The sequence below is a fragment of the Morus notabilis genome, unplaced genomic scaffold (genome assembly GCF_000414095.1).
Source record: "Morus notabilis unplaced genomic scaffold, ASM41409v2 Scaffold1360, whole genome shotgun sequence".
Taxonomy (NCBI): domain Eukaryota; kingdom Viridiplantae; phylum Streptophyta; class Magnoliopsida; order Rosales; family Moraceae; genus Morus; species Morus notabilis.
Genome location: NW_010367546.1, coordinates 44,205 through 56,945, shown reverse-complemented (window position 1 = coordinate 56,945; position 12,741 = coordinate 44,205). Strand labels below are relative to the sequence as shown.

The 12,741-nt window shown below is 34.8% G+C and overlaps 1 protein-coding gene across 1 annotated transcript; it reads right to left on the bottom strand.

Moving 5' to 3' along the window:
• Positions 1-838: 838 nt before the first annotated feature.
• Positions 839-9,662, bottom strand: LOC21385377 (30S ribosomal protein S1 homolog A). The gene is made up of 8 exons (XM_024175126.1): positions 8,623-9,662; positions 7,402-7,476; positions 7,250-7,321; positions 6,061-6,141; positions 5,842-5,939; positions 2,633-2,758; positions 1,733-1,781; positions 839-1,636 (listed from the first exon to the last, which is right to left on the bottom strand). Exons 1-8 carry the CDS (start codon positions 9,511-9,513, stop codon positions 1,451-1,453), a joined length of 1,578 nt encoding a protein of 525 aa, XP_024030894.1. The 5' UTR covers positions 9,514-9,662; the 3' UTR covers positions 839-1,450.
• Positions 9,663-12,741: the final 3,079 nt, after the last annotated feature.

Below are 12,741 nucleotides of genomic sequence, written 5' to 3'. Positions count from 1 at the left end.
TATAAAACATCAAACTTGTGTCCCTACTATTAAAAATTTAAAAAAAAAAAAAAAAAAAAAAAAAAAAAACCCCTCTATTTGTCCCTACTAGCGACGAGATTACCATACATGAAACGGCAACATAATAGAACCGCCGTGTCTATGTAGTATTAGAACGGAATTATCTAATATTAGAGCGGAAACATCCATTAAATAATGAACTTTTACTTCTAAGCCATCTCTCGCGATAAATCAACAATTCGAATTGTGTGTATTACCTCAGTTTTTCATGTACTGATATCTTCACAACATCATTAAATATATATATATATATATTAAACAAATATAATACACGCATTCGTTATTGATTAAGCTTCTAGAAAATATCAAGCACCACTTAATGCTATGTTTTTTTTTTTTCTTTTCTTTTCTTTTCTTTTTTTCACATCGCAAAGTGCTTCTTTTATTCTGTTATTATTGTTTTACAAATTTTCAAACTATCTTAGTAACTTATATATCTATATATATATATAGGGGATTACAATACTTGTCTTCATATGATATAATTCACGATTTAGAATTGTGTCCTCAATTCCCTACTGCAGAATCCTCCGTGTATGTAATACGTTTAGACGAAGAAAGAAGAGCAATAAGCAACAACACCTTTGCATGTGATGATGTGAATTAGTTGCATGCTCTAGTTATCAAACAAAAAGGCTCGTTTTGTTTACAAGTTTGAACAGAAAAATTTAAACGGAAATGAGAAAACACTATAGTAAAAAAGTTTGAATCGAACCTACAAAACAAACACATTAAGTACCTCATGCAAGTGAGTGAAGCTTCAAAGTTCAAAGGGAGCATATGATTTAGATTTCAGACGGGTCGTTGGTAAACTCAAGGATCAAATGAAAAGAGCTTGAAAATTTAAACAGTATGTTTCTCAAGCTTTAAGACAACTTTAATAATTAGATTCTGATCCAATATGAGAAACTAGCATTAAGGTCAACTCAAACTCTATTACAATTTACAACTAGGTCAAACGACTTTGGGCGGTGTGAGACTTGAGTTTCAGAGGGCGCGGGTTTGAACCCGAATTCAAATTGAAAAACAAAAAACAAAACTCTAGTACAAAAACGGGAAGGGAAAATGAAGCTTATAAATTCATTACAAATGAATGAAAATGATAATTTCCATCTTAAATATGGTACAGTTAAAGCTACTAACAGAAGGGATATGACTACACATCTCAGTAGGGTGATCAAACGTGGTTATCAAATGATTTGTAGACTGTGATCGTCTTAATATTCCGCTGATCCTATTTCTGTAATCTCCAAAATGGCCAAGTAATCTTGCTGCAATAGAAACTCATTCTGAAAGAATGCTCATTCTCTTTTCTCGGCAACACAAGGAGCAGGAAAGGCCAAGGGAGAACTCTCCCTCAATCCATGTTCACGGTATCGAAAATGCAACCTTAAGGGTCAGTTTGATTCTCATCCCTTTCAAATTTAAACCACATCCAATTCGCATACATCTTTGCTTCATTCTCAAAATTTAGAGTATCACTTGTTGGAGGTGATTTGGACCTACCTGTGGCTAAGACAGTAGGTAGCTTTTTCCTGTACTTCTTTGCCATCATTTCAGCCTCGGAAAATACTCTCTGTCAAGAGGAAGAAATTTCAGAATTATGCTCGTAACTGAAATGAAGAACTACTCGAGACTTTATAAATTATGAGGAAAAGAATAACATAAACACCTCTTTGTTTGTTAAAAAGAGTCCAGGCTCACTTTCAAGGTCAGCAATACTGCAAGGATCAAAGGAAAAATTGGTAAGTGGCACTTGTGGGTAGGAGACATGAAATTTCTCCATGGAAGAATGATTTATTTATTGATAAATGCAATAAACAATTGCCACTCCATTCAAAAATAAACGATTGCCACTCAATTAATAAAGAGAAAACAAAATGCCACAGTGACACTCAATTATTTAGAATGGCATAAATAATAGGCCTGCACAAAACCATGACAAACCATGTACTTTTCTCTTGAAGGCTTACTAAAATGGGATGCTAAACCGAGTGTTGTATTCGACTTTCAAAGGCCCAAATTAAACTATACTTCCTCAGTTTTCGCAGGAGTTGCAATTTAATCATCAATACATAAGAACCAACAAATTGTACTGCAATCACTCGAGAGATGGATGAAATTGTTCTTTTACTCGACAAATTGTTGTATATAAGTGAAAAAGTAGAGCATATCTCAGTCGAAGACAATTCTAGATACAATTGCTTTCTTTGTTACACTAGATGCTTATCAGTAGGACACAATTCCAAACCTTCAAGTTAAAACAGAATCATTCCAGATCTAGACATTAGAAAAGTAAAAAAGTTTGACAGAACTTGATGAAGATCTAATGGTTAAAAACAGTACTCTATGGGTGGGTATATACAATTACTCTGTTCACTAGATGCGTATTTAAGTTGATGAACTTGCTTATTAGCACGCCACCTATAAGGGCCTAAGAATCTCCGTATTTGGGCTACTAAAACGAGTGCGAAAGCTAAACAGATGGACTGTCCTCACCAGTTAAGTATTAAGTGGATCAAAAAATGAGAATACAGGAATACAGAAAAACAGTTTACATAGTCCTCAGTACCTGAGAGATATTTTTTCCGGAAACATAGACTTCACAACCAGAACTTTAACCTTCTCATCAACAGCAAGCAAGTCACTGACTGAAGAGATTTGGCCCCGGGAGATGTTTGAAATATGCAGCAAGCCACTGAGAAGCAACAGAATGTTAAGGCAATTCTCGAACAGAGATGAAGAGAAGATCAAGAATATCGAGCAAAAACGACACAAAACGATCAGAAACATGCCAAAACCACTCTACAGTGAACAAGAAAGAAGTTACGCTTAGTTTACATTCATTTCTATAAATATGACAGTAAGGATGTTCAGATTTGATTATTTCAGTACTTGTTTTACTTTCTTTTCATTTTATATATAAGGGAATCCAATCCTATTTGCTCAATCTTGCTGATTGTCCCAAGTCAGATGACAAGGATTCTTCTTCACTTAACACTAATAATTGTTTGACCACTGAGCACCTTAGTATACATAAAAAGGTTTTGAAAATTGCCATACGAAAAGATTGAGCATTTGTCAAAATGCCCAAATCCAAGCAAACAATAAACCAAAGGAATCAAAAACTACTCTGGCATATACTTCTCTTTTTCCCCATTTGCACTTTGTTATAAAAACACATCACTATTTCTGGCTCGCCATATCCATGAAAGCCCTGAGACTTTCTCTTTCTTTTGTCATGTAGGTGCCCATAAGGTAGTTCGAACCCCCATTTGCACTTTGTTATAAAAACACATCACTATTTCTGGCTCGCCATACCGATGAAAGCCCTGAGACTTTCTCTTTCTTTTGTCATGTAGGTGCCCATAAGGTAGTTCAAACTGAGCAAACTGAAGGCCTAACCTTTCCAAACAACCGGTATAACCCATGGAATACAAAACAAAATTGTGGGAAAAGGGATCCACAGGACAATAACTGTCATACACAAGGATTTCAAGTGTGGCCTTAAAATTCCTATTGCAGTTGAGAATTTTGTTCCTTCCTTTTCCTTTCTTTTTCTCTTTTCTTTTAGGGGAAAAGGGAGACAAACATGGTGGTTAACAAATATATGTGATAGCTTATGGGTGAGCTGTTATAACCCTTGGGTAGAACTCATCCCCAAAAGCTAGCTTGTAGGGAGAGGGTGCCCAAGTGGTTATAAACCCCCACATGCTAAGCCCATACTTTAGCAATGTGAGACTCAACCAGGACCTAACATACCACCACGCTTCCGACACCGACATCCACGGCGGCCCACTCTGGATGGCCCACTCTGGCCTTTCCAGGTCGCCCCTCCCCAGGTCGCCCCTTCCGCAACGTGGGCCTGAGGAGGAGCATGCTCTGATACCAATTGTTATAACCCTTGGGTAGAACTCATCCCCAAAAGCTAGCTTGTAGGGAGAGGGTGCCCAAGTGGTTATAAACCCACATGCTAAGCCCATACTTTAGTAATGTGGGACTCAACCAGGATCCTAACATGAGCATCCAATCCGATTCAGTATTTTTGCTACAATAAATCCAACCTAACACTATATTGGTTCGGATTTGATTGGATTCTCACCCATATGTACAAAATACAATCTAATCTAAGAAATGTACAAAATCTATTTAATAATTGGATTGGATTGGAGGATGGTTTTTTAATAAACTTCCACAAACTTAAGGCCTTGTTCTCTACACAACTCAAATCACAACTCAAACATTTTTGCTATAGTGTTTTCTCTCACAAAAATTCGAAGTCAACTTTTTTGCTACAGTGTTTTCTGTCACATAAAAAAGTTTGTGTTATGATTTGAGTTGTGAAAAGAACACACCCTAATTAATTTTCTAGTCACCAACCACATTGGACTACATTGGATTAGATCGGTCGGTTATCCAATTGCAATAATTAGTTCACCCCTATGATAGCTAAGTTGCCAAGCCAGACATCAAACTAATTCAACCAACAAGCATAGATAGTCTTATGTCTAAGCTAACACGACCACAAATTATGCATGAACTCTCTAAATGTACACGTCTAAGTAGAAGTAGGTCTGAGTAGATTGCAATTGAGTACTCAACCAATCCAATGTGGATAGCATATTCAATCCTAATTATATTGAGTTTGAGTTGGTTGCAAAATAAGAATTCAATTGGATTAGATCAGTTGCAGCTTTTGATTGGCAATATCCAATCAACTGGTGCAATCCAACATATAAATATACACTTTATTATCTTAATCATGTTTACAATAGTTAGTAGATAGTAGATACCCTACAAGACAACACCATATCAAATATCAATTAAAGAAATGTCTTATTTCCATTATAATTTTAGTTTTCTTACTTTTATTTTTATGGAGTATGGACTTGCTATTAATGGTTATTTAGAATCTTAAATTGTAAACTAGCCAAGGAAAAAAGGGACATCAAATCCAATCTGGATTGGATTTTGTACATTAGCCGGATTGCATTGGATGTAACATTCCGAAATCCAATATGGTACTGAACTGGATTGGTTGTGATAAAAAGGCACTTGATTGGATTGGATGCCAACAACTGCTACTACAACAATGAAAGCTTTTTCTATCCAGATTTGCAGTCCATCAGAAAGGAAAGTTAAAAAGTCCCATAAGGGTCCAGCATGGTAGTATTTATATATGTCTAAAGCATTTCTAACATCTTGTCTATTTTGCAAGATCAGTGATATTAAAATGGCATAGATACATTATAGTTACCCAGACATAAATAGATAGACAAACAAATAAAAAGGTGGTGCAGGAACGATTAGATTCAATTATCAACTCACATTATTTGGTCTCTGACATCTATTATAAATGCTTCTATAGTTTCAACCAAATCAAAGCAAATGAAGTTACCGTAAAACAAACAAATACAATGACTCACAAAATTACTTGTCTGTTCGTAATAACGCCTAGCAGGTTCTGCCATATCTAAAAACTATGTACGTTTGCAGGGAAGCATCACATGTATGTGTTTAATGCAAAACAACCAACTTTTACTATTTTTCTAAGTTTTCATAACTATACACCATTTGGTTTTTTCAAATCGATTAAAATATATCATTTCCTCTTTCTTTACGAGGTGTTCATTAAATCTACAAAGAACTCTATTGAGCCCCCTTCACTTTTCAAACCCCAGCTTAATTACTCCAGAAATAACTCGCTCATTCTTTCAATACAGGAAACTCTAGGAATTAGCTTATGCAACACGATTCAAGTATCACTAGCAAATCCGTTACCTTCTGTTAGTTTCGCCTATTCTTATTTGGGCTCCGAATGGAAAAACTTTCCTAACGGTCCCTTCCAAAAGAGTTCCCTCTTGAAGGTATAGCATTTGCTGCAAAATTAAATGCAAAGCTTTAAAATTAAAAATAGCAATGTAAGAATAGTACAAGAAACAGTTAAGGGGAGGAGGAAAAAAGATGCAAAAACAACTGAAAATTTTATATAAAACTGACCCAAGCTTCCTTCTCACTTAGTATCAAGTCATTTTTCTCTTCAGTTATTCGAGTAATCAGCACACTCATCTGGCATCCCACCTATTTATCAATAAACAGATTAAAAAAGAACACCTAAATTAGTATTATGGACCTACATATAGTTGTATACGTGTCTTAACACATTCAATTTAAAAACGAAAAAGGGGAGTTAACAAACGCATGGAAGGATTAATAGAGACTGACTATTCCAGTCTTAGCAGTGAGGAAGACAGGATAAATAGACTGGCACTCCATAGTCGATAGTACTAAAAAAGGGACAATAATACAGTATACTGAAAGCAAACCGAGAAAGTTTAATTTTCTCTATACTAATCCTCAATCATTTTACTTGTTCACAAACGACTCGTCAACATTTTCCATTGCAGGGCAAAATATCTGGAAATAGAATTGTGTGAATACAGTTCATAGTCCTATCAGCTAAGCTTAGAGAAAGATAGGCTCTAAATAGAAACTCAAAGTTCATCTATTTTATCTCAAAGTCCTAAGTGTATCATCTTCTGTTACTTGAACTCTGGCTATTAAATAGCACTCAAATTGAATCTGAAAATCGGTTAAAAAGACTTGATAGAACAACTGCAATTATGAAGGATTCTATCGACAACTGGACCAACACTGGAAGATACAATGATGAAAGGTATGTTTAATCCAAATTACGTCATTATTAGCCTTTAAAAGAAAAGGCTGATAGGTATATTCTTTCAATAACCTCGAAATGAACATTTGATTTAAGACGTAGTCAAGGATAGACAGATATTGACCTAAGATTCAGCGAGGAGTGAAAAATAACTAGTATTATGAGCCAACTTGTACTGCATAACGAGAATGATAAAACCATGATCCAAAGGAAGAGTTCCCCAATGATCAATCAAAAATTCTCCCACCAATAAGAAATCAAACATTCTTACACCATACTCTTACACATAAGTATTGTTTGCAACTTATATGTTCTGTTTCCTTCAGAAAGAAAGGGTTTGGTGAAATATGTTCGTAAAGGCGGATGTGCATAAATAACAAGGTGATGCAAATTATGGAAAAATATCAAAACAAGCCGAAGTGTTAGCGACAAAAATCATTCGGGATCAGCAAATGTACTCTAGTAAGAAGAAGATATGATGCATAGGCAAATTCTTGAAGATTTATAACTTGCCTTTTCTTTCAACTCACTAAAGTTGTTCACTCTTTTCAGTAATTCAGCTTTGGGAAGGAAAGCTCGCAAACCCTGCAAAACCAAACGACAATATAAACAACTGAATTAACACACAGCTGAAATGCAAATACATAGAAATCTAACACACTAACCTCAATTCTTGTGAGAAGGCCCCCGGTATTCCACTCTGTAATTCTAACCAGAATAGGCTCATTTAGTTGTTGTATCTGTCCAACAAAAAAAAAATATCAGTGAAAAGTTTGAATAATGTTGACTAGAAAGCGAACAGCAGAATTTTTGTAGAAATAAAGAAGAAATAAAAAAGAAACATAATATCAATGAATCCCAGTTTAAATTAACCAAAAAAAAAAAAAAAAATCAGCTCTGATTTAAAAGGCTGCCTCAGAGAAGCATATAGACGTCTGATGCAAGATGTTAAATAATGCAACAAAAGCATCAATGTCTTGAGTGTGATTTCTATAGTATTTTTTTTCCAAGAAATTGCTAGGTTCCTATCACTTTCTATGTTGGTAATAACATGTTATAGATTGGGTGAACGCCAAATCAGCAAGATTTCGGGTTAAATGTGGCTCTAAAAATTGCAGAGATTGTTATCCATTAAGGGAAAAAGAAAGAGAAAAAACATAGGTTTTTCTTTTAGTTGCTATGGCACTATCCATTCTGTAAAGGAAGGATAGTTACCTTTGGTATAACAAGGCACCAAACCTCGTAGAAACCAATATGAATTCATGTTTTTAGTAGAGAATTGAACAAAAACTAGGTATTAAGTGTCTTGGAGTAGTCATATGTTGTAGTGGAGGCGTTCAATATTTTATGAGAGAAAATTAAGTTCCTCATTCAGAGGTTATCCCAGTTATGATAAGTGCATTAAAGTTTTGTATTTTTTTTTCCGTGAATGTAGCCAAATTTCCAAGCCATGTAAGAGTTTTGTCTCTCTTTCTATTTGATTGTTCTTAGGCTTATTTTCTTTCCCATCCTTGATTTCATTTAATTTTCTTGTAACTCTTGATGCAAAATTTCAACACGAGATATAAAACACAACATGATCAACAACATTCATGCATTTAACTTGACCTGGTGTGCGTTCCCCACCAAAATTTCCAAATTCACTAAACAGGAAAAGAAACATGTCTCTCTTTCTATTTGATTGTTCTTAGGCTTATTTTCTTTCCCATCCTTGATTTCATTTAATTTTCTTGTAACTCTTGATGCAAAATTTCAACACGAGATATAAAACACAACATGATCAACAACATTCATGCATTTAACTTGACCTGGTGTGCGTTCCCCACCAAAATTTCCAAATTCACTAAACAGGAAAAGAAACAAAAAAAAAAAAGCGAGAAAAGAACCTGCCTCACTCGATGCCAAGCAATCCGTCGGAAGAGCCGCCTAGTCGACAACAATGGCCGTCCACTCAGCGTTCTTCCAAGAACCTCGGCAAACAAAACAGTCCCAGGCTCCACAACCGGCCTTCCCGGCCTCTGCCCCCCACTCACAGCCTCATCATACTTCACAACTCCAATTTTTCCTTTCACAAAAAACTCCTCGGCATCGCTACTCGGATCACACATCAAGTAATCCATCTCCTTGTCATACAAAGGCAGCACCTCCTTAGTCAACATTGTACCCAACAAGTCCGCCCCAACATTCACATCAAGCTTATTCTCATTCCCTGAAACAACCACTCCAACAACGAAATCCCCGGGTTTCGCCTCGTAATACTCAACATTAACCTTCCTCTCTTCCTCATCCTCATCATCCAATACACATCTCGCCTCATCAATAACTCCCACTTCACCTTCCTCTTCTTTCACTCCTCCTTCCAACCCATCATCTGTCCCCTTGAAAAACTTCAGAAAAGGCGCTAAAGCCTCGTCCTTTTCGACTTTCGCATCATCCATTTCTAATTCTAAATCAGACTCATCATTCTCTTTAGTAACTGGCAACGGTTTATCCAGCAAACCAAGCTCTCCATTCTCTCTATCTCCATCCTCTTCAGAAGTATTGGAAAAACGGGTACTCGAGAAACCATCAAAAACGTCGTTTCTAGAGCAAAAGGCGAAGTGGGTTGTCCTCAAAATTGGAAATTTCTTGGAGAAAACTAAATTTCTAAGCGACCTATTCGTAGAAGAAGAAAATGGGCAACAAAACGGGGTTGTTTTTGAAACTGTTGTGTGGTTGTTGTGAAGAAAATCGAAACTGGTGAGAGGAAGCAAAGAGCACTTACAGAGGATTTGCATCTTCTTCTTCTTCTTCTCGTTTTATGAAGTTGGGCACTTCATAGAATTGAGTAAGCTTTGTTCTGCTTAACACAACAACACTTGGGGGGATTTTGAGAAATTGGTTGATATTTTTTTCGTTTTGACAGGTTGAGGTTTTTGGTTTTCCCGGTCTGTCCTATCCGTTTAGTTCTCTGCTCTCCTCTGTATCTTGGATTTTGTGTAGCATGCGATAGGCAACCTCATGGGCCTTTCTGGGCTGGCCTTGAGTCTTGATCCTACCCGTTGGGCCTTAGAGTGGAGCCCAATTTCACTTTGCACTTTAGAGAAAAGGGAAAAGTAGAGAAATACACTGAGCTAGATTTTTACCTCTTATTTTGATTAACATTTTTTTAATTAAATAATTATATTTATTTAAAGAGTATTAATTAAAAATAAAATATAAAAATCAAGATTCATACATTCTTAAAAATAAATTCACTAAGGCTTCATTTATTTCACCGATTTGAGTTTTCAGCTCTAGGTTTCTATAGTTAAAAGCTCTCAGAAAATATCACATTTAATTTTTTTTGATATAGTTAAAAGCTCTCAGAAAATGTCATATCTCAGTTTGAATTAAAAACTCGAATCTGCGAAGCGAACGAGGCCTAATTTTCTCTTAGAAAGAAACCCCACCAAGCTGAGCCCTTGTTTCGGCACTAGGAGATATCATCCACCGTGATACTAAAAATTCCAGAAATTGAATACTAAGTTCGTAACCGCTGGTATTCTACCGTGATACTTTGCAATTTCCGACTGTTCTACTGTTGGTTTTCTTATCAAAATATTTGTAAATGCTTAACCCAAAAAAAAAAAAAAAAAAAAAAAACATTAAACTATTCTTCTCATTCGAAAATAAAAATGACAAGCAAACAATCATTAAAAAGGAAAAAACATTAGAAACAAGTCAAAAATATTTATCTCGGGTTTAAACAGCGTTCGAATTGTAAATAGATTAAAACAAGTAAAAAATGATTTATTTACGTTCTTAGCTTTACGAGATGGCTAACATTTTAATTTAATATTTGTTATGTTTTCATGCAAAGAGTGCATCATTTGGATTAAAGCCCAAGATGATAGGATCAAAGTCGTGTGGAGTTAGGGCACAAAGCGTAAAATATCATAGTAAATTGAGGTGTAGGCAATTGTAAATGCTATCAAAGTTACAACATTATCGTACGTTATACTTGAAAAAGAGAGGTGTATTTTGTCAAACATCAATCCTAACAGATAAAAATGCGAAGAAATGGTAAATTAGTCTTTACATAAGTGAAGACATCATCTTCAATAGTATGGAGTCTTAATAGGATAAAATCCAAGAGCAAAATCACGCAAGATCATAACAAAACCGTGCAGAATTAGATCAAAATTACATGAGTTGGTGTGAGTTGTTACAAATAGTGCTGTAAAGATAATTGATGAAATAAAGCATCGAAGTAGTAAGCTCGTCCCAAGATGAGCTCTCCTATTTCAACTTCTCTAGAGCCTCTGGTAATACAACAATGGGTTTTCTGCCCCTGCGAGGGTAGAGCGACGGAAGTTTTGAGAATTCGAGAGAGAGTGACCGCGAGACGAATCATTTATCATTATGATAGGTGTCAAGTAGAAGTACAGTAATGTAGAATCGAGCAAGAAGTGTGACGAATAAAGACATTGGCCTCACAATTTAAAATGATTGTGATAGTTGCTATTCTTTAGGAAGAAATATATATGTGAGAATGTTATACTATACGATACAATACAATTTAATACGATACGATGTACCAAATATGTCATGAAGTTTTTGATTAAAGGCCCGTTCACTTCGCTAATTCGAGTTGACCGCGAGACGAATCATTTATCATTATGATAGGTGTCAAGTAGAAGTACAGTAATGTAGAATCGAGCGAGAAGTGTGACGAATAAAGACATTGGCCTCACAATTTAAAATGATTGTGATAGTTGCTATTCTTTAGGAAGAAATATATATGTGAGAATGTTATACAATACAATACAATTTAATATGATACGATGTACCAAACATGTCATGAAGTTTTTGATTAAGTTTGTCTACCATGTGAAAACAAAAGCCACTACTCTTCCTAGAAGGAGCCAGAGAAACTGAAGGAAAATTTAGAGGAAAAACCATCTAGTAAGAAATTTTAAAGATTTATGTTATGTTTTATGTCCTATAAGATCTTTATTTTTTATTTTTTAATTTAAAAAATAAGAGAGATAATTTTAAGAGAACAATACGAAATAAATAAATAAATATATATATCATCAAAAAGTGAATTAAGGGAAACGCATTCCCTACTTTTCTCATGAAAGGATTGAAGAAATTTGCAATATTATTAAGCAAAATTCAATGAGCCAGATCAATATATTCCTTGAGGGACAATTATACTTCCTCTAGTGTAGATAGAAAAGCGCTCATGTGTAACCCACATGGTTCTCAAATATGTTGATTTTGAATGATGCATAATTAAATACTTTGCATCTGTTGTATATTGCATTTTGACTGTACGTAACATTATGATTTATATATACGGACGGCCAAGAAAATTTATGATTGGCGATTTCTTGGAGAATAATGTTGTTTCATGATCATGGACTAATTTATTTGACAAATTGTTCAATCAAACATGCAATAAATTGATTAATTGACAATTCAAGGAGAAAAAATGTATTGTTATTTGTTAGTGCCTTAACTTGTCTAAAAACATCGAAGCAAAAATAATAGTTTTATATATATTTATAATCATATAAGTAGTATTTTAGAACTATATCTAGACCCCAATTTGTAGTACATGTGACTTCAAGCAGTGGAATAACAAATACAATAATGACAATCAAGCAGAAACGTTCCTTAGATATAAATGACAAACCTAATAAGAAATTATAATAAGCAATATTAATAAAGGAAAAAAATTATGATAACAAAGCAATATATATATATATATATAAGCTGACTCTTATCTCATGCCATTAATGCTCATGTTATCTCTTTCTTGGTGCTACTTGGCACAAAATTAGAACTTGGTAGTTTAAAATAATGTTGACTGCTCATTATATATTTAAAATTGAACTAAGTTTTCAAATGAAAATATTCCCCTCTTTTTGTATTGAAATTAGGTGGGAAATCAAGAAACGAAACAGACGTGCCATTCTAATTTGTCCACCTAGCTGTAGATCATTGGGGAACCTTTTTTTTTTTTTTGGGGGGGGGGG